We start from the raw sequence: 23,280 nt of genomic DNA, 5'->3' as shown, positions 1-23,280 counted from the left end.
CATGACACAGTCTCCTAAGGCTGAATTATGAAACACTAACGGTTAATCTTGTTATATTACTAGAATATCTTATCTTTGTATGAAGCTCTAGTCGACAACTACTAATATATGTAGCCTTATATGCTAAGGCAGCATAAAAACATCAATCGATCAACCAGGTATGAAGAACTAATGCATGACTGGTTATTAGATTACAACTGTATAGAAAACCAACAAGAATATCCAATAAGATAAGGTACGACTGTACAGAAAGCCAACTAAAATGAACCAATTAGATTAGTTACAACTGTACAGAAAGCCAATTAAAATGAACGAATCAGATCAGTTAAATCTATACAAAAAGTCAACTAAAATGAACCAATCAGATTAGTTACATCTGTACAGAAAGCTAACTAGAATGAACGAATCAGATCAGTTAAATCTGAACAAAAAGCCAACTAAAATGAACCAATCAGATTAGTTACATCTGTACAGGAAGCCAACTAAAATGAACGAATCAGATCAGTTAAATCTGAACAAAAAGCCAACTAAAATGAACCAAGCAGATAAGCTACATCTGTACAGACAGCCAACTAGAATGAACCAATCAAATTAATTACATCTGTACAGAAAATCAACTAAATGAAATGAACCAATCAGTCAGTTAGATTTGTACATAAAGCCAATTAAAATGAGCCAATTAGATTAGTTACAACTGTACAGAACGCCAACAAGAATAAACCAATCAGATTAGTTAGAAGTGTATAGAAAGCCACCTAGAATGAATTAATCAGAATAGTTACATCTGTACAGAAAGCTAATAAAAATGAACCAATAAGTTAAGTTACAACTGTACAGAAAGCCAACGAGAATGAACAAATAAGATTAGTAACAACTGTAAAGAAAGCCAACTAGAATGAACCAATCAGATTAGTTACATCTGTACAAAAGGTCAACTAAAGTGAACCAATCAGATCAGTTAAATCTGTACATAAAGCCAACAAGAATAAACCAATAAGATTGGTTAGAAGTGTACAGAAAGCCAACTAGAATAACCAATCAGATTAGTTACGACTGTACAGAACGCCAACTAAAATGAACCAATCAGATCAGTTAAATCTGAACAAAAAGCCAACTAGAATGAACCAATCAGATTAGTTACATCTGTACAGAAAGCCAACAAGAATGAACCAATCAGATTAGTTACATCTGTACAGAAAGCCAACTAAAATGAACCAATCAGATCAGTTTACAGAAAGTCAATTAAAATGAACGAATCAGATCAGTTAAATCTGAACAAAAAGCCAACTAAAATGAACCAATCAGATTAGTTACATCTGTACAGAAAGCCAACTAGAATGAACCAATCAGATTAGTTACATTTGTACAGAAAGCCAATTAAAATGAACCAATCAGATTAGTTACAACTGTATAGAAATTCAACAAGAATGAACCAATCAGATTAGTTACATTTGTACAGAAAGCCAATTAAAATGAACCAATCAGATAAGTAACATTTGTACAGAAAGCCAACTAGAAAGAACCAATCAGATTAGTTACAACTGTATAGAAATTCAACAAGAATGAACCAATCAGATTAGTTACATTTGTACAGAAAGCCAATTAAAATGAACCAATCAGATTAGTTACATTTGTACAGAAAGCCAATTAAAATGAACAAATCAGATTAGTTACAACTGTACAGAAAGCAAACTAGAATGAACCAATAAGATTAGTAAGAAGTGTACAGAAAGCCAACTAGAATGAACCAATAAGATAAGTAAGAAGTGTACAGAAAGCCAACTAAAATGAACCAATCAGATTAGTTACAACTGTAAAGAAAGCTAACTAGAATGAGCCAAAATATATCCAAAACAAGCTGTAATAAGCTGCAGATAATGCCTCAACCAACCATCTTCTAGTTTAAGCCTCTGTGTTTTTCAAAGCACAGAAATACATTTCTAACAAACAATGCTATTTCCTTTTATGTTTGCCTCCGAAAGGTTCTGAAGAGGATTAATCCGGGATAGTACTTTGATAACATCACTTCAAATCAAAGACGGGTAGAATCGTTTTTATTAAATATATATAGTCAAGGTCAATCTTTAACGAAGAAAAGAGAGGTTATTTCTGGCTCCGTCGCTTGTCTCGGGTTGAGTAGAATGTAGTTACCGGCCAACTTACACATATATACCAATATACATGCTTTAAGTGGTGATGATTGATCTATCAGACGAATCGATTGAATTTTAATAAAATTTGTGGTTAATCATAAAGTAATCTATCAAACATTTCTTTTGTAATAAAAATACTATAAAATGTTACATTAGCTGCATATTCCCGTCACGCATAATTAGTCCAAAAAGAGGGAGAACATGAAGTAATTTATAATTTACACATTACTAAAATTAGATTACAATGTAACAAAGTAGGCTACTAATTATATACTATGATCTATAAAGAACAACAATAAACAATAAGTGACATCAATTACATATGATTTATAATTCTTTATTTGTAATACTTTTTAAATGTGACAACTGTTAGTTACATAAATGGAGTATGAAGTATAGTATGATATTAGTAATTCATTTACTGAATGAATCATTTTATATTTAGAGTAATTTATATGATAGAGGATGATAATTTGTACTAGAAACGAGAGAACACCGACGTTCATTGCTGAACTCCTTCCTTCATCTATCACAATTCAGGACACAAGCATGCTATCTAGTTTAATTGTGTTTACGTGGCGAACAACAGGTTGTATAAAGGAAAATTACTGTTTTTATCGTTTGTCCAATGGTTAAAAACTATACTGAGGTTGAATTTCGAGAATAAAGTATATAATTATAGTGTGTAAAGCACATCTCTTATAAAATAACTGTCAAGGAAATACAAATTCTTGATTAATTTTTTAAAATGCACTAAACGAACACGACAAACGTGTGTATCAGAACATTCTGCATGTGTACTCAATGTACTAAACCAGACTATAGCTATAACCTCATCCATACCTAAATAAATCCGTTTTTAAATGGGATATCGCTGTATGTATCAAAATTAACATGTTATATGATATCTATTCAAAGATATGCTCTTTTTCTTGGACTGTGAAAGGTACCACTATATTTGAATATTTAACTAATAAAACTTAATTACTATTGATATTAGCTTCATCTTGTCATGTTAAATAATTCACGAGGTGTAAATAAAATGGTTTATTTAAACAGTTAACGTGGAAACAGATCAACATATAACGGTGCTGTGGCAGACCTCAATCATAGCTAGGTAACGGGGTAATATTTATAGTGAAAATATTAAACAATTTACCTTTACGTTTACAGATTAACATCTTAACGCCTATTTTGAGACTCGATGTGTCGAAAAGATTTAATTAATATTAGATCATATAAAAAATAAAAGGTCGACTTTTAGAACTGAAGCATTGCGTAAATTGTGTTACTATAAATAGATTTTTAAAAAATTATTGTAACTGAAACTAAAACGGAACTGCCGTTAACTGTAAAAGTCCTGCTTCCTTTGACCAAAGAATCAAATTAAAAATCATTTTTGTTTTTTTCTTTGATCCACTGGATATATATTTACTTGATAAATAAAAAAAAAATTATTATGGTGCCTATATTTAGGGCGCATAGTACACTGTCCTGAAATTACCGTCATATTACGATATGCTTAATACCTTAAGATTTGAAAGCCAAAAACAAAACTATGTTTTGGAGTACAGTTCATATTTTGACAGTAAAGAGTACAAATTCAACAGAAAAAACTGACGCCAGAAGTCAAAAATTGCACTAAATGCAATAAAGTAAAATATACAAATGTATAAAAAAACTTTGGATTTCAACCAAGAATTGCGCAAACCCTTTCATTACAAACCGATGACAGATTTATAGTTATGTACATTGATCGGGTGCTCAGACAACACAGAAGAGTCTGTTCCATCAAGTATAGTCTCTTATTTCATACTTTTTATGATACTCATGTCGCATCCGTGTTGTTAAGATGTTTGGTTTGCTGCTGGGTGAAGGATTTTTGTGTCTGGCTATGGAAAGACGATTATATCTTTCTGGGTAATGAAAAGTTCTTTTTTATCGCCAGCTAATTATTACAATCTATAACATTATTGCTAGGTTACTAAGTAGAAAATGTCAATAAATCGCAGTAAATTTTGATGTCGAAATAAATGCCGTGCTGTCTAAATTTGGACAGCACTGTGGGATGTCTTTTTTTTATAGAGATAAATAATGTCCATTAAAACAACTTGCATAGCTAACTTTTATTTGGTACTGCTCCACGCTAGCAACGGCCTCAATAAGGAAAAAAAATCGAAAAATTGCATTCATTGAGAGATAATCCGGTAGCCTTGTCACATAATTCATGGATATGTACAATCTTCACCTTAAGCAATAAATACAAGGTGAGAAGATTACCAATAAAAGGCGTGATATAATAAGTATTATCCTTGGTTAAGCTATATTAAGGTGTTGTTTAAGTAAGTCTATGAGTGACATAACACAGACAGCTCTGATGCCTATCACTAGTATACTCAGGAATACCTTGTTTTGAACACTTCTTGTAAATACATTGACAGGGGAAGATTTTTCAACCCTGTCGTTCGATAAAATACCCTTTCTTAAAACATATGACATAAAGCTAATTTTTCTTTTTGTTGAAGTTTTGTTAGTAGATAACAAAATTTAAAAGGAAGTAGGGTTGAGTTTCTTTTTTAAATAGGTATCTAGGGCAGAGATAATAACGGTTCAAAGATTTTCCAAAATGGATGATCATATGCAAGCTATTTCATAAAGCATTTTGATATTTTTTTCTATTTTGAATTAAAATCTTGCTCGTTTGTTTCGTACATACCATTGTTTCAAATGGCAGACCAAACCTGTCCTTCATTTCTGTCGTCCCACGTGCAAAACATGCTGTATTATACATGAAATAATTGCCACTGGACGTTTAGAAAGCAACAATCAGTCAATCATTGTTTGTTTGTTTCATTTGAGTAATTCATGATCAGCAGCTTCAATCATTCTGACCGACTTATGAACATTTGCACCCTGACCTAATTTTTAACATTTGTGCCCGAATAAAAATTAAAAAGTAAACTGAACAGGTGCTTTCATTTTAATCTATATAGTTAGCAAGTCGTCTAACTATGGTTATGTGAATTTCAATTACATCGTTCTAAGGCTTCATCTCATTATAACCACGAAATTACAATGTAAATTTTATTTATCCACGAGGATAGTGACATAAATTGAGAAACATAGCAGTAATTGGTAACAGGTTGAAAAGACTGTAATTATACCTTAGCAAACACCGAATCTTACAATACAGATCTTCAATTACTACTTATAATAGGTGATTTAATGGTGGTCCTTGTAATTAAGTGATAAAGGCCACAATAGAATATCACTGGTCAGTTATCCACAACAATGACAAGGTCTAACTTATGTACTTATGTATAGTGATTCGATAAATGCTGTATCAGAGTGATTATTGTATAAATTTTGTATTTTCATATCAGGGTTACATCTTAAATCAGTTGTTATAGTTTGTAATAAACAGTGTACTCTCGGACTCTTTGTAATCTTAATAGGCTAGACTTACCATTTTTACACACAGTTATATACAACGGTCCTTATATTAGAGTAAGTTTACCAACCGAGAACAGGGGGCCCCGAACAGGGGACATGGGTTCTTATCTGAGTTAAGTTTAAAACACGTGAGAACAGAGAAAATATGTTTAACTTGGTCAAGTTCGCCATATTAGAGAAGCATCCAACCTCGTACACAGAAGTGGATGGCTCTATGCATTTTGTCTCATATATCACTTACGATCAGAACCTCCCGGGTATGTAAACCACTATGATGTCATTCAGGTTCAGGAACTCGCCATCATCTGATGTCATACATTTAACTATTCTTACCTGAAGATGAGCCAGAGTTTCCAGTGCATAGTGTGTTCCATCTTTCGAGTATACGCATAGAGCTGAAAGAAGTTCGAACACTTGTTTCTTAGTTGCCTCATTGTCAGTGTTGAGTGCTAAAATATAAATATGTAAATATATTTATATAATAATAGTAAACTAGATAAGGCAGGTAATTTATTGCATCTATTTATTATCCCAAAAAATAATTGCTTGCAATGAATTTTACTTGTTTATTCATACTTTACTTTCCATTTTAACATTGCATAAAATTGAGAATGGAAATGGGGAATATGTCAAAGAGACAACAACCCGACCAAAGAGCAGAAAACAGCCGAAACCTAAACATAGTGCCATTGTCACGGAATAGAAGTTCCTTCATAATATAAGTTCCAAATGGAAACAATATTCTGGAATATTATTTCCACTGGAATAAATATTACAGTAAATGTTCCCAACGGAATAAATGGTATAGAATATTTGTTCCAACAGGAACAGATATTAAGACATTGTTTATAACAAAGTTTCCAGTGGAACTTCTATTAGGCGGAACAAATATACGTTGACACCATTACATTCTATGCATAATTCTGTACACTTTAGTTTTCTTGTCTTTTGGCAAAAACGTGTAGTAACTATTCATGCAAAAGATTTATGAAATTTCTTTTGAAAATATAAAATGCTGTGAAAATGTGTACTTATTACTCGACATGCTTCAAGTTGCATATCTATGAAATTAAGAGTTCAACATTTGGTCAAGCTAGATACTAGATGAAAGATTAATTTTCTCTGCTTAACTCTATTATACAAGTTAAATGAGCTAACATAATGTCTGTTTTAGTATTATGTTTAGCTGTTTACATGTTTCTAAATGTCACCTATCAGTGCTAAGATCTTTTCTTTTTGCCATTGTAAGATCAAAAGTTAACGATCGTTCAATATTTCCTGACTGGCCTTTCTATGTCCTTCTTCCCTCAAGGACATTTCAATAGCAATAAATTGACCAAAACAGGAAATTTAAATTTTGTAAATAGTTAATTTGTTGGATTTTTTCAAAAGATCTCACTTCGTTATATATGTTTTACTGAATAACTGAATAACATATACTAAATAGTTTGAGAGTAGACTGAATAACAACTGGATATCTCACTGTCCCTATTCCTAAACCATTTAGAGGAAAACTTATTTAGTTCAAAATAGACAAGAAAAAGTCTGTTAACCGTTTTAGCTGTATGTATGTCCTTCGAATTAATTGTTCCTGATAAGACAGTCCAAAGAAAACTACTGTTACATATATTGTATAGACTGTATATTTTCTTTGTGTGAAATTTTCACCTTTTTCTTTTTTTTTAAACTTAAACCCGACCTAATAAACACAGCATCAAAAACCTTGTTAGTACAACATTAACAGCATGTTTACACTACTATGCAACACGAACTTATATCAAACTATGTATTAGATGTCCGTACCTAGCCACGTTTGGAGTATGTTAAACTTTAAAAGTATTTTATCCCCATTATTGTCATTCTAAAATGTATACACTGGTGTTAAATTCTAATTATAACAATACCTTATACCACGTTTGGTCTATATTTACGAGTGCAGCACGTTACATAAAATTGCATTTCAGTATTAACATTGTCAGTTTAAGGCCTTTTGGTTCTTAAAAAATCATAAATTTCGTAATTTGTAAAGGCCTTATAATACCGCATTCCTAGGAAGGTCTTATTCATAACGCTAAATAAGCATTAAAACTATTTTCAAAGCTTTTATTGATATCTAATTTCAGCCTATTATGTTTCCTTTTTAGAGTTAAATTTTTGTCATTTTATTCCAGTATTTGTTTCCCTTGAATTATTTACTTATTTTTATGATTGCCTGCATTTGATTTTTCCGACAAACATTTTAATTTCCATAGAAACCAGCATACAGCTTATATAACTATATACAAATAGAAACCAGCATACAGCTTATATAACTTTATACAAATACAAACCAGCATACAGCTTATATAACTATATACAAATTGAAACCAGCATACAGCTTATATAACTATATACAAATTGAAACCAGCATACAGCTTATATAACTATATACAAATAGAAACCAGCATACAGCTTATATAACTATACAATGGTTATAGGAATCGGATTGTTTGTTTGATCAAGTTATTTACAAGTCAAGAAATCGTTTGTCATGCTGAAATGTGTTCACATTTAAAGTTTTTTTTTAAATATTAATTAGAACTTGAGGGTATAGGTGTTAAGCCATACATTTACGTATGTAAGACAATTCTATAGTTCACCGACAAACATTTATTTACTTTACAATTACACTCAACTGTCCATTTGTTTGGTTTTTTTCTGTCTAAATGTTTGCTAACTGCTTGTAAGCAGAAAACAAACTTTGTCCAGCACGATTTTTAAGCATTAGATAAACTCGTTCCCTGGACTTCATTTTGAATTATTTCAATTCCATTATTTAATTAATAAAGTTGGCAGAATGTTAAAAGTTCAAATGTCAATGTATGCTTTTCACCGTAATACATGTGTACCTAGTAGTAAGTGATCGCTACCTCCTACATAGGTTTATAAGCTGACATGTTTATGTCGCGTTCACAAATTCTCTAGTTTCTCGCGATTTTTGTTTTTAATTCACTTAATATGCAGAAAACATCTGGTTTATACACTGCAGAAACAGCTAATACTCCAACAGCAATTTTGGGTTACGATCATGTGATTGTTGGTTTCAAAGAAGTAGGTGACAATGCAGATCAAGTATTTTTATCTTTCTAATTTCTCATGTGTCTTTATTCAATTTTTCATTAATGCATATACTTTGAACTTGTTTTTCATGTAATTAATTATGTAGAAAAGCAGATAAATTGTTGATTTTATCACTAAATGTTGTGTAGCATTTTTTTAAAAGTTATTCCCCCTCACTCGTTCAAAAATAAAGACAAAAAAAGTTCATCTAAAACTATTAAATCCCGGATAGTTCATTTATAAATCAACACAAGTAAAATTGCTTGTCATTCGCCTTTTATCTGTTAAAAGACTGACAACCCAACTCAATTTAATGTTTATGTAAATTGATATTTGTCCGAATCTTAATAGTAGGTAAATGATGACCCGATAACACTTAAAATAAGGACGAGATTTTTTGGATGGGAGCTCATCCATTTAATCGCGGGTAAATCTGTAGGCCATGATGTAAAAACGGGATTGTCATAAATCGTACGTATACTGCAAAATAACTGTCGAGTAATTTAAAACAATGTACAATATTCGGTCATAAATCGACCTATTTCAATTAAACAAATTTCAATAAATTAGAAAGTATTTAAAATGACATGAAATGTAACTGCTGAATGAAACACCTGGGCAGCAATATCAAAGTGTTTCACCTATCATCCAGGCCGACAGGTAAAATGAGTCATCGTAGTTTGTATATATTGTCATAGTATACCTAAAATTTCTTATCTCAAACACCTATGGCATTGTGTTCAACAAAGATCAGTCAATTCTGCACACACCTAGATTTTGAGATACTCTGGGAGTTGGACAAGGTGCTTCTTTCACTAGTTGGTTGTTTGGCTGTAGACGTTTATATTGTCAATCGTACAAAGTCAAACATCCGACGAACAAATAAACTCTAAACCTAACAACTTAATTCTTCATCAATGGCGAATGTTTGTTCAGTATATCTGTTGCACAGGTTTTAATGATGTCTGAAACAGGAGTTGTTTCAATTATACTTTGATGTAGAATGCAGCGAGTGTGTGTAAATGTTAGCAATACTGAGTCACAAAATCCTGCACTTAACTCGGCGAAAAAGTACATCAACAAGAATAAAAAGGTTCTAAAATGATACGTCTAATTTCTTTATAAAGACTAATTTTGGACTAAGTGTATTTGAAAAATCACAAGCTTATTCTTTCGCTTTAAATATAAACATTTAATTCTATACACAAAAGCTGGCACGCGTGAAAACAAAGAAAATTTAAAAGTCATACTATCCGTTAACTTTTGTGGTATCTAATACAGAAACTATAAATTGAAATCCATATTAATGTGAAAATCGATCGTTTTCAAATATGATACAAAAGTTTCAATGGAAGGGCGTGAACAAAACTATGAATTTTGACCTCCATTTAATACAAAGTACATATCTATAGAGAAACACGTTCTTTTTTTGTGGTCCTAAATACATGAAATAACCTTTGTTATAGATTTTGCCAAAAGTCATATCAGTTTTTCAATTGAAAGTCATGAATAAATCCCCAAACAAAGATTAATGATAGATGTTTTACTTTTGTTTTAAGTTGTCCAACTGATAGATCATTAGTTCGAAAATATATACGAGGCCCGTTTAAGGTTATGTAGTGATTTATTGCCAAAAAAATTACAAACAAAAAGAGGAAAGTTTATTGGTAAATCATGACTGTGCTTTTCTTTTAAGCTATCTCCACGTTTATGTTACTGAGGATGACTTCACGTGCGTATTATCTATATTGGAATGGTGCTCCTGCAAATAGATCATAGTATACTCCGTAGTGCAGAAAAGAACACTGTCACTTCCGCTTGAATGGGCTGCGTCAAGAAAATATAATACGACAGAATACAGTCGTGATAAATAAAGGTCTGATATAAATAACTGGTCATTTTCATAACTGTTAAGAAGATCAGACATAACAGCTTAGACTTAAAGAAACGTTCAACAGAGTTCAACAAGGGAATAAAAACTAAGCTTACTTGTAATACCATGTAATAGATATATTATATTATTATCCAGTACAGATTTAAGAACTTATGTAGGAATGTGTTATTATGTTTGATATATTTTTGGATTTGAATAGGTTCATGCTAAATAAGGAATATTTTGTTCTTCTGCAATTTGTTTCAGAGTATACAAAAGGAGCAGTTCTTCTGACATCAAAACTTTTACGAACTATTATGGTCTCGTAAACAATTGTTTTCTTTCTATTCAATTACCCAAATCTGACGGTTTGTTTACAAAACAGGCATTTCTTTGAAATAATATTGTGAAAATGAAGAATACCTTAACAGTCATCCCAATTACTTCCTGGGTCTGTCTATTGTTGCTATTCAAAGTGTAAACCTTATTAGCAGCCTTTAGAATCGTCTATGGATTCCAGTACCCTTTCAAACATACCTCAACACATTTAATGGCCGAATTGAACTTTTATTGAAACATAATGTTTAAATTTAAACCAGGACTCAATTAAAGTGTAACTTAGACATTTGATTAAAACTGGTATTAATCGGTATTTGAGTGTGGGACTCTGAATAGTGTTAAAACAGCCAACTGACCAAACCCTGGGTGGTAGAATGGACATAATGTCCAAACATAATTACACGTATCAGATATCAAACCTATAAAATAAGAATAGAAGTTTGAATTTATTCATTGGATTTTTCACCTTGCTGGCAAAAGTTAATACTGAAAAAAAACATTATAATGATGTTTTTCGTACCTGCGATGCGCATTAAACAAGTGTCAGATTTCCGGTTTAGCCATTGTAGTACCTGAGCAAGAATATGTTTACGGTTTTAAAAAATACACAAAAGATGTATCTGTGATCTGTTTTGACAAGACTCAATGACAGTTATGTTCCGTTCAACAAATGTAGAAAATAATTATGTTTGATTTTTTGCCACTTATGCCGTTTGTCTTCAATAGTGACCGCTGTCCTAATGACATATATGTCCAGAAAATGACAATGAAAACAACACCTGTAAATAATGTCGTCTGCCGACATGTGATAGATAGATATTATATGTTATGGTTAGTTAATTTAGTCTGCTGCCGATGTTTCTCTACAAATTTGTTGTCTGGCAATACAGAATTAAGTATTGATTAACGTGTGAACTTTTCAGTCGGTAGACAGAAATGCTTAGTTTGAAAGAATCCACATTAAGGCTGTACTTTTCTAATATAAGCTTGTATTTTCATTCTGATTTATGAATAAAATGTTAGAAGTTAAAAGACACTTAAAAGTCTTTATATTTTAATCGTCAATTATAAACACACCACTGGAAATGGAAAGAATTTTTTCTTTGCAACGGGGCCACTTACGGACCCCTCAAAAGGTTTGTTGCAAGCTTGAGAGTTGTTTAGCATGCAAGGAATACTCTCCCTACGACAAGGCATCGGATTTAACGTTGTCATTCTGACCGGACGTGGCTGCGTATTAATACATCCCACACAGTGAAACGGACGCCCCTATTTAGCATGATTTTTATCTGCCAGGTGGGATACTTACTGTGATTACCATATTTTTTATACCGTAGTCATCCCTTGTGGTAACTTGGTATTAAGGGATATTGACTAAAACATGTGCTGAACTCGTAGTAAGAAGTAACGACTCCATAAAACGTTACGGAATTCATCACGTTACCTATATAGTATATCAAAAATCAAATTTGAAGAAAGAAGGATGGATCAAAAGTATATGTAGAAATTTTATTTTTGTTAAACTGTTTGAGTCGTTTTAATCATGTCTTGTCCTCATCAGTATCTGTGGTGAAGCTTTGGTTTTCTTTCTTCTACGAAATTTCAACTCAATGCATGGCTATAGTCTAGTACCCGATACCGCAAGTTTAAATTTATCATATATAGGCATCGTTGAATAGATCAAAGTTAGAGTGTACAAGCCGTTTTATTACGCATTTAAATATTGTTCTTCCAAAAATATTAAAGATATCAATTTTAATATCATACAAAACCCCAAGGTTTCATCAATCATCCCACGTTGTCTAATTTGAACAAAAAGAGACAAACTGAAATGCAATCCTCAAGACATATTTTGTACAGGAAAAATAAGATGGACTTTCTAAACAGGGTATGATTATTGTGTAATCAATGGAAAAGATCCCCTTACATTCGTCAAATAACAAGTACCTGTTAGTGAATTAGTAAACACAAGTTTATTTCTGTTAGAAAGATACTATTTCAAACAATGTATTTACTATAGTTATACATTTCTATATGACTGTACATGTACATGAAAATTAAATATTTATCCGAATACTTTGGTTTTATTTTGCAGTGATAATTGAATGAATTATGTAAAATTGGCTAGACTCTCACGATACATTTCATTATCTTACAGGCCTTCTTTAATCATTCACTTTTTATGGTTCTCTGTTGCAGATTTTTGTTTTTCCCCCTCACTGTTAACATTTATTGATCTTTTTAAAAGTAAAGTTTGACCTTGCATGATTGAACTTGACCTTTGCAAACTTGCTTCAATTCAAACTAAACATGACCATGCTTATGTTGACTACCTAATTGTGCAAACAAATGACTTAATGGCTACATCAAATGAATGGAAATTCTTATGTAAATTATAGTATAATCTGTCTCAAAGTAAAGGCATTAGTATTCAATTAAAATGATAGAATATTTTAAAGGTCGTTTGGGTAAATTATTTTCGTCGTAGCATTTGTTTACACCTAAGAAACAACAAGTAACAAAATCTCGTATTTCTTGCTAAATTGAGAGAATTTTTCAAAAAAGATTCTGTCTGGTGTATTTTCCAAACTTTAGAGACGTTTCTTTTGCCTATCTCCAGTATAACTAATGTTGAACATCTGAAGTTATAGTTTCTGCTATTTATATCAGCTTTAAAATATATATTCTAATCTCTCAATACATGTATGTAAACTGAATGATTTTGTTTTGTACTTACATTATACATAGGTATATTTGGAATTTCTTTGTTAAACTATGATATAATTACATATGGCGATGTTTGAATAAAGGGGAATGAGGGCGTACATTAAAGGGGAAGCAAACCAACGACAAACAATAACCAAAAGACATTTGTATTTATACAATATGTCAAGCTCTTACTCGTCCCTAGTTAATAAAATAATATGCACGGTACTAACATTCATGGCACTAACATGCATGGTACTAACATTCATGGTACTAACATTCATGGTACTAATTGTACTGCACCAGATGATCAAGGCCAAAATACATAAATCTTACGGATAAAGCGAGTGGTGTTAGCATGATGGCGGAATGCAGACCTAAATTGGTCGGTTTTGCTTATTTTGACAGGTTAAGCCAAAACTTATCAAACAATAAAAGAAAATAGTAACTAAAATGAACTTTATTTTATGTAGCAATGTGATTTCTTTATTCGTGACCACATAATCGTCATTACTACACGTCCAGCAGCGTTTCGTTAGTCATTGTCTGATCTCTCACTGTCCTCAGAACGTACGATATCTTTTTTCGTCATTAAGTCGGATTATTTATAATATTTTATCGATATATTTAGGAAGTTATTTAACAGTTTGTCATTTCAGGGGTAAAGAAACTGTTTTATCCTTTAGTTTGTAGAGCCGGCAGGAAAGTGTGAAAAACAGTCTTTTTTCGTGTTAAAGATTAATGTCACAATTCCATTTCACACTTAGACATAACACTCAAAATCTTAAGAAACAAAGAAGGAGCAGAGAATTATAAAATATTAATAACTAAATAACTATAATATCAAACTTATCCTCGGATTCCAATTCAAAATAATAACGAGATATTTTATAATAATTCGTCACAAATTTACCAGAAGACTAATTTCCAATATGATTTTGTCACAATGAAGGGTAAAGCCGTTAATATATCAAACTTGGATTTGTATTGGTTTTTGTCAAACGTATCCTATCTTAATCGTACCAGAGAACGTTCGGACTGAAATCTCTGTATATATGCCAGTTTGTATTGCTATATAGATTAGAGGCCGACAATCATATTAAGTGATTGATATGATAAAAGTTTCCTTCTACGAGTTACATTTATATGTTAATTGCTGGGATTTTCAGGTTGTAAAATTAAAAGACGACACGTCAGTATCTTAATTTAGCCATAGTTTTTTTTCAAAAAGATGAAAGAAGCTTAAAGTCATTATTGGAAATTTTCTCTTTTATTCAATTAAAATTTTTAAGTTATCTATTGCAAAGATGTTTTCTGTGAATTCCTTGTTCATTTCAAAAATCTCTGCAGATAATTTCAAGTATACTGTTGACATGTTTGTCAATAACCTATCATAATTATTGAAATAATAATTCTTTACAAACAATAGAACTGCTTAAGCTTAAAGTGTAAAATCATTATACAATACACATTCCAAAAACAGTCAACTGTCCATGAAGCACAATGTATCAAAACAAGTTGTTAATAATAGTGTACTGGCCTCAAGCCAGATGGTCAACAATGGTCAGAGGGCTTGACCATTCATATTTATTCTTTATAACAATGAAAATGCTTGATCATTCGTTTTAAAACGAATTTGCAGTAGGGGTTTAACCCAAATTTGAACATTTGAATGTGATTTAAAATTTTACTTGACCTTGTTATGATTTTACAAACGCCTACAACGGACAATCCCAAGAATAAAAATATATTTATCAAAAATCTCATCGGAAGAAATTTTAACATTGGTTATGAAAATAGTGTTCTATAGTTTAACCTTTAGTCGTATGCGCAGTTACATATATAAAATATTAAATTTAACAACATATCAAATGTTCAAAGAGCGAGAGAAGAAAATCAGTGGAGTTAAAGAATGATACTTTTCAAGATCACGTGCTTTCTTTTTCTAATATTTTAAGGGGTGGATATTTAATGGTGTCTCAGACGTGCTGAAATTCTACTGGGTAGTTTCTGCTTATTTCAAGCATTTTGTGAAAAACAGATATGGTCTTTGAGTAAGAGGGTCCCAAACAACTACATGTAATTAATCTAAAAATGACATAATTATATCTATTGAAGTATCCGACATTACAGTAGTCTTACTTCCCCATGTATTTTGTCTAAATAAAATTGTTCATCTCCTGTAAGGCATCAATTCTGTTCATTGCGTGTACATTTAAATTAGTAAATTTGTGTTTTAACTTGACAATTGATGCGCTGACAAAATGTTACCTTAATACAGACACAAGATATCTGCTATCTTATAATGTTGCGTGAGCTTGTCTCAAATTTTCTTGATGTTTCAATTTCTTGTGCACTGCCTTTGACTATTGATAAGAATGACCAGACAAAGGATGTGGGTATCGAATATACTGATATCTTTATAATTCATCTTCACCTGTAGGTATGATGAGAAAGTCTCATTCGGAATAGAAATTGCAATATCATTCTGAAGAAAGGTATTGCTGCCATTTGAGAATGACTTTTAATCACTGATGGAACGCGGAGAAAATATTGAAAATCGATCGAGGATGCTGAGACGTTGCCGATTTCGTAGACATTAACCGCCTACTTATTTCAAAAGGAAAAGGTGGCATAACGATCTTATACAATGTTTAATTGAATCAAAAGGCTGTTGGAGACGGAAAAAGGTTGTAATTTTTAAAATATACAAATAACATTTAAATAAATCATTATGACAAATCAAATCGTTAAATTGTCATTCAAACTTATTGTTTAAGTATTATGTTATTGTTTTAGGAATATAACTTGTTGGAAAGGTTGACAAATGTAAATATATATCTATGATAGTTTGTCTGACAACCCCTTTTATTGTAAAGTATTAAAGAGCTATCTCGTCGAACAGGTAAAAATTGTCACCTGTTTCATGTTATAAACTTAAACGTATCAACTATATTTGATAGTAGAAAATTGTAGGTAGAAGAGAAAGAAATATCTAGAAAAAGCTTACCTGAAGCGAATTTTGGAATAAAATCACTATTTTCAACTACATAATCTAATCCTATAGAGGTATCCATAATTATCTTAATGCACTCTACACATCCAACTTGTAAAATTGAATCAAGAAAACTGGATGTTTTCTGACAACAGATTTCATCCAAACTTTCAAAAAGTAATTCCAAACCATCATTATGTAAAAATTGTAAAATCCATTCCGGGTTCGATCTAGCCTTCAGAAGTTTTCGTTTCAATGTTGAATATATTTGAACGGAAGGAGATCTCAGTAATTCAACGACACATTCTGGTTGACTGATTGAATCATGAATAGACGGTCCCGCCCCTTGATAGGGTGACCAACCAATCGATTGCCGTCTTACAGCATAGTTCCACCTTTTACTGCCAATTTTATGCTGTTCATATTCGGATTTATGAAAATCAACCTCAGAGTCTGAAACACTTTCCTCCATTTTGCAGCTTCAACAGACGGATTACTGAAATTAGCAAAAAGAAAACATGAATTTTGATATAGGAAATTTTAACATGTATGATTTTAATTCTATGTGGTTTATGGATTTTAACTTATCTTTGATTTTATGAACATTTGTTTTACTCTTAATGATTATGCTATGTCATTTGGCGGATTTTATGATGATCTCTGCCTTGAACTGTCAATGAATTCAAAAATGAACTTTTGAAAGGAAGATTTTTATGGTATTTTGAAGACAGCTTTTGTTGTTTATTGATATGAATATTATATCATATCTTGAATGTAATATAAAGAAATAATATAATGAGAGATGATGTACACATTATACATTTAATGTGCACTTTTATGTTTTCTTATTTATTTTTCAAAAGATATGCAAATGATTACCAACTTTTAAATATTAATCTATATTTTCTGTATAAATTAAAGACAAATTTTCATACAATTTTCCACATGGGGTTTGCTTAATTTAAATAGAAGAAAAACACAAAAAAACCAATCAGATGCTTATATAGGTACTTAAAATAGAATGCCTTTATTCGTGAATACACATGATATTTTGGCTATCACGAATAAGAAGTCTGAATAATTGTTTACAAATTCTTCAAGTGGAATGTAATTAATATGATTTTATAAGTCTCAGTGTGCACAAGTTGTAACAAAATCGCTGAAATATATTCGTTCAACTATTTTATTACAATGTGTACTGTTTGCATAGTAAAATTTCTTCAATAAAAACAGTAAAGTTAATCGAATAAATGTGGTTTTGTAACTGTTGCTTTTGTATTGCTCTCAACATGTCTGTCTTTTTTTGGCATTCCAAAGTTTTGGTGTTTTAAGCCATCTTCAAAAATATTGAACCAGGAAAAGGCATCGAACGTAACACAAAGACAGAGTGCATGATTTTCATTTACTAGTTGAATCTGCATTTTTGTCATTATACGGTAGTCTGTATAGTGTTAATATTGTATTTGTGAAATTTGATCGTCCCTGAAACACTTGTAGAATTCCAAATCAGTTCCGGAAATCCTTTTCAATAAATCACAATCAAACAGTTATTTTCTTATAAATGCAGATTTTTGCTTTTCATAATAATCTATTTTAATTTTAATCAGGTTAATGTGAAAGTTTTATGCTGACAGGAAATATGAGATAAATGAATAAATGTGTTTGCACAATAGAGAGGAAATCGTTTACGCAAAGTAACTGGATGTATTTGGAATCCCATTTCTCAGTAAAGCCTTTGTTATACCATTAAAAGGAGTAGTGGGGTAAAGTAAAGGTGACAGCAACCTAACAACACAGTAAAATATACACAAAATTTTAAAAGTCTAGACTAATAGTAACTGAATTCAAAAGGGACTGCCACATATCGACCACCAATTTCTAATTCCAAAACGAATAAAAAACATTGAAAATATGAACTATGACAACGGCTGACGATAGCAACCATGCACATTGAAATGATGTGAGTTAAAGTAACTTTTTGTGATTACTCATGTCTTTGCCTTTCAAATCTATTGAACGAAAAAAAAATACACAAGGTACAGAGAAAATAACGCTTAACTGAATGATATAGGTATAACCATGAATGAACACCAAAGTACAAAAACACATTTATCCTTGAATTCCAGCTGTAACATTAAACCTACTTTGGTGGTTACGAAAAAAGCAGAAAACTTGCAAGACAGCTTATTAGAAAAGAGCAGAATTATCTTATTTAAAATATTTGGCACATTGTTGTACTTTAACAATAGAATTAAACATGCCAGAATGTCTCAAATATCTATAAGAGAAGAACACTTTTGTATAATTAAAAAAAGATAAATGAGACCTGCATAGTTTCGATTTTTAATCTGACTTCAATGGACCTCTATGTATATCAGTGCAGATGAATGGCAAGTATACAGGTTACGTCGAGAATTCCTGTGGTGTTCTAATACTGTAAATCTATCCCTCTTTTCTGAAGAAAATTCTCATTAAAAACATGTCATCGTTTATATTAAAATTGTTCTTCTGTTAAATGATGGTTCAGTACCTGCGTAAACAGGATTAAATTTTTTAACCACAACATTTTTACGTGGTTTTGTTAAAATATACGGCATTAAACTTTAAAAAGTGTAAGTGACAAATAGTTAAGGATGAAACTTAAGTACATGAATCAGTTTTGACCTTGAATTGATGTATCAGTAGTTTAGATATATGTGAGGTATTCTCTCAAATTCAATGCTTACAATGAATGTTAAAAGGCAATAAATACATTACAGACGAGAACAGTTCAAACTAGGATGCTGAAATCCATTTATATGGAAACCAAATTTTCGGCTGCTACTATCAAAAAGAGGGCTACAAAATTTATATTTCAAAGACCACACAAATTAATTTGTCAAAAATAAAGTACAAATTGTTATTTCTTCAACAGTTTTCGGGAGTGTCTTACAAAGGAAAAGACAGCCTCGTCAACATTGGTTCTCTACAGGATCAAGCAACATGATAGACCTCGGCAATCCAGGTATCACAACTAGGAGAACATTCATACATGTAATACTTGTAAAGTCTAAAAGTATATGATTTTTTTGTAAATTAAATTTACTAATGTACAAAGTGGTAGGGATGGGGATTTATAGCCACCACCCTACTTTGTAAACGATAGAAACACTGACTACAATAAAACAGATCTTATGTACTATCCTTTCTGAGTGTGTATTACTTCCAAAACAACTTGTTCACAAGGTCTGACTATGCTAAGCCTTTAGCATGTTGACCTTGTACAAAATTATAGGTCAACACATGTGGCGGGGTTATAGGTCAAACAGCAGTACACGATATATTTGTCATTGGTGTAACATGTACAAATTAGCAGAAGATTGGTACATAAATTACACAATGGAGCAAGTTGTTCAAAAATTTGTCATAAATTATAACAGGTCAGAACAAGATAAATTGTTTAGTTTTCTTATGTAACAGTTGTCGCTTTTATTCATGTATATATACCGACAACATTAATATGTATTTGTACCTAGTGTTCATTACAAAATAATATATTAAATAACATAGTGTAATGAGGTTGCACCTATACTTTATTGTTAAATGATAGTTGATAGTTGTCTGTCAATAAAAAAACGAAGAAGACGACATAGACTGTCAGAAATTGGACTTGAAGATCCTGAGTACATACATTGATATAGACTGTCAGAAATTGGACTTGAAGATCCTGAGTACATACATTGATATAGAATAGAATGAATACCCCAAAATATATCATGCTACAAAGTTTCAATTGCTGTTCCACCACCAGTTTTTATTTATTTTTTTTTACATTTAAACAATGAAAAATAATGTATAGTTTTACAACTGTTTATCTAAAAATTTGATGAATGTTGCATACTAGTAGTCATATTTTTCTTTATTTTTCTTAAAACTTTGCCACTGGATGTGCAACCAAGAATCATTCAATCAATCAATCATTGTATTTAGCTAGGAAATATGTATTTAAAAGGATGCAGGCAAAATGTACCTGTAATAAAACTGCATGTATACCATTATTGTATATGCGTTCAATAATTATATTTTAAGAAATTTTTGTAGCTTGTACGATATAATAAAATAAATATCTTTCAATGTCATATATAGGCTATAGTTTATCGTTATTGCTACTGCTATAAGCAATTACACCATTATTGATAATATATTAACCCAAATCAGCCGTTATATTCCGCTGCTCTACCATGGCTGTATATTAACCTCGAGAGAGGGAGAGACGATCACAGTGAGTGATAGAATTATTCGGGTTAATAATATATCGGAAAATGTTTACGTTTTCAAATACTTGTACGTCTTGATATAAGATATATGAAATATGTGGGTTTTGGTTATTTTTGCAACAACTACAAAAATTGCTCTCTAAGACTCTCTAACACAGTCATTACATGTTTTTCAAGTTGTTTTCAATTTTTAGTATCAGAAAAAACATGCAAGTAAACCTTCAAATCGGTCTATCATCATGAAATTGATTTAGTGTTGAACTTGTTTTCGCTCTTACTGAGTTATGAATATGAAAGGTTGAATGTTAAGATACAAATATTATCAATCATTCATTTACAATGAGTAAATCTGTTTCAAACATAAGTTACAAAAAAGATACTGTACCTTAAGAAACCAATTCTGATGCATGAGAATGTTGCTACATCTGTATATGTATCATTTCATAACAAATATGTAAGGGTGTATCTATAGACAATGCAGGATAGTTTTATTTATCGGGAATGAAGAGAGTTAATCATATTTATCGTTTGGTACATGCATGAATATGTACATGTTTGACCGAAGGACGTTTTATTTACTGGTAAATACATGTTTAATTAGCTTCGCTTTTAATTTCTACAGCAATATATTATTTTTAGATATTGATGAGTTCTTTGTGTATATTTCTTGATACCATATACCTAACAAAATTGATCATAAACATCAAAGTATTGTTCTTGTTTTATTTTGAACAGTTTGCTTAAACGGAGTAACTTACTATACCAATAAACTTCTTCGCCAAACCAGTAAATTAATTATAACAGCATATCTTAAACTGTTGGCAGAAGTACAGAGTTAACTTGTATTACAGATTTAGATTTTCTATAAGTGTAACGTATCACTTTATTGACGCAGATAAATGCAATTTTATATCCAATTTTGATAAAACTCTTACTATGTGATGACAAGGAAAAGTTCATATATATTATATATAGCTGATTATAGATTAATCTTTCTGAACTGCTGTGAACCTCTCTTTTCTTAGTGTTATAAATTAATTATTAATTATCATTCAATTAGCTTCCATGTAGTTTTATCATTCTTTTCTCTGTGGTATATTTATTTTCTATTTTCTCTTTCTCTGCCAACTATGCTTGTATCTCCCTTAAGAAAACAATATGATAGAGTTTCACTGTGCTAAAATAATGTTTAAATACAAAGGAAACATATGATACCGACTCGACCTACAGTAAAGCCCGACTTGTATATCTGAAACTTATAGGTACTAGTTAATTGATGCACCTATCATAGATATACTAGTTAAGTTTAAAAATAGGAAGATATTGTATGATTGCCAATGAGACCACTCTCCACTAGAGACCAAATGACGTATTAGTTAAGCTCAATCTATAATTTGCAGTCAGCAATAGCTTTTTTGTGGTGTTATTTATACAGTTAACAATCAACGTAGTTTAGAAACACAAAAATAATAACGAAACATATAACATGCAGGCTGGAAGCTATTCGTTGATTGACTTTTGGTGTTTAACGCCACTTTCAGCACCATTGGCTATTTTATGGCAGTCAGATTTAATTGGCGTAGGGATACGGAGTGCCCAGAGATTACCACCGACCTTCGGCGGGAAACTGGAAATCATAGTCAATTAAGTTGGAGTCGATTGCACCTGCCACGTGCAGGGTTCGAATTCACAACCTCAGTGTTGACAGGCTAGTGATAAATTAAATGAACTACTTAGACCATTCGGCCAACGAGGCCCCGGAAGCTGTTGAAATTTTAAAGAATTTGCACTTCTTTTTTTTTCCAAGTGAGAGAAACCAGCTGTCTTACTTTTTGAAGGGAATAATGTAATATCATTTTTGTACTGTAATTAATTTCTTGTTTTTAGACAGACACAGAAGCCAATTTAATTAAACACAATCTATTAATTAGGATAAAGCCCACACATGATGATGTTTGTGTGTCCGTCTGTTTTTTCTGCTTCTTTTCTCATAAAAATAAATAACATTTTTGCGCCCTAGGTATACATTTTATCAACTCATGGTGGTTATTATATAAAACAATAGATTGTCTACTGTCTACTGCAGTACGGCTAAAACCAAATGTAGATTTTAATCATGGACTTCATACTTTAAAATAGTGGATTCACTGCATTTTCATCTCGACTCTTTATAATTAAAAAAAAAATCCTTTATTAAAATTCAGAATCAAAGTCTCACCACATACAAACATATAATTAGATTCACGGAATAACATATAAAACGATTAAAACATTTGCAATGTATGCATCAATCTTAACAAGATTTAATGAGAGACTGTTAAGACAGAATATATAACTCGTCTCAAATTTAGCCCAATAATGTTAGATCCTTAAATTTGCGTTAGCAAATTTTTGTTCTTCCCTCAG

General features: G+C 31.2%; 2 protein-coding genes across 2 annotated transcripts in view; one reads left to right on the top strand and one right to left on the bottom strand.

The window, feature by feature from the left end:
* Positions 1-17,163, bottom strand: part of LOC127716571 (formin-J-like) — a 53,978-nt gene extending 36,815 nt beyond the window's left edge. Inside the window, exons 1-2 of the mRNA XM_052222799.1 lie at positions 16,634-17,163; positions 5,940-6,055 (exon numbers count right to left, since the gene is read on the bottom strand). Of these exons, the coding sequence (XP_052078759.1) occupies positions 5,940-6,055; positions 16,634-17,090 (573 nt within the window). The 5' untranslated portion in view covers positions 17,091-17,163. The remainder of the gene's footprint in view (positions 1-5,939; positions 6,056-16,633) is intronic.
* The window catches only part of LOC127716584 (regulatory factor X-associated protein-like), a 270,907-nt gene that overhangs the window by 137,564 nt on the left and 110,063 nt on the right, over positions 1-23,280 (top strand). The window lies entirely within an intron of this gene.

The sequence above is a fragment of the Mytilus californianus genome, unplaced genomic scaffold, assembly GCF_021869535.1.
Source record: "Mytilus californianus isolate M0D057914Y unplaced genomic scaffold, xbMytCali1.0.p SCAF_9, whole genome shotgun sequence".
NCBI classification, from domain to species: domain Eukaryota; kingdom Metazoa; phylum Mollusca; class Bivalvia; order Mytilida; family Mytilidae; genus Mytilus; species Mytilus californianus.
Note: the sequence above shows the minus strand (reverse complement) of the source record. Positions and strands in the feature narration are given on the sequence as shown.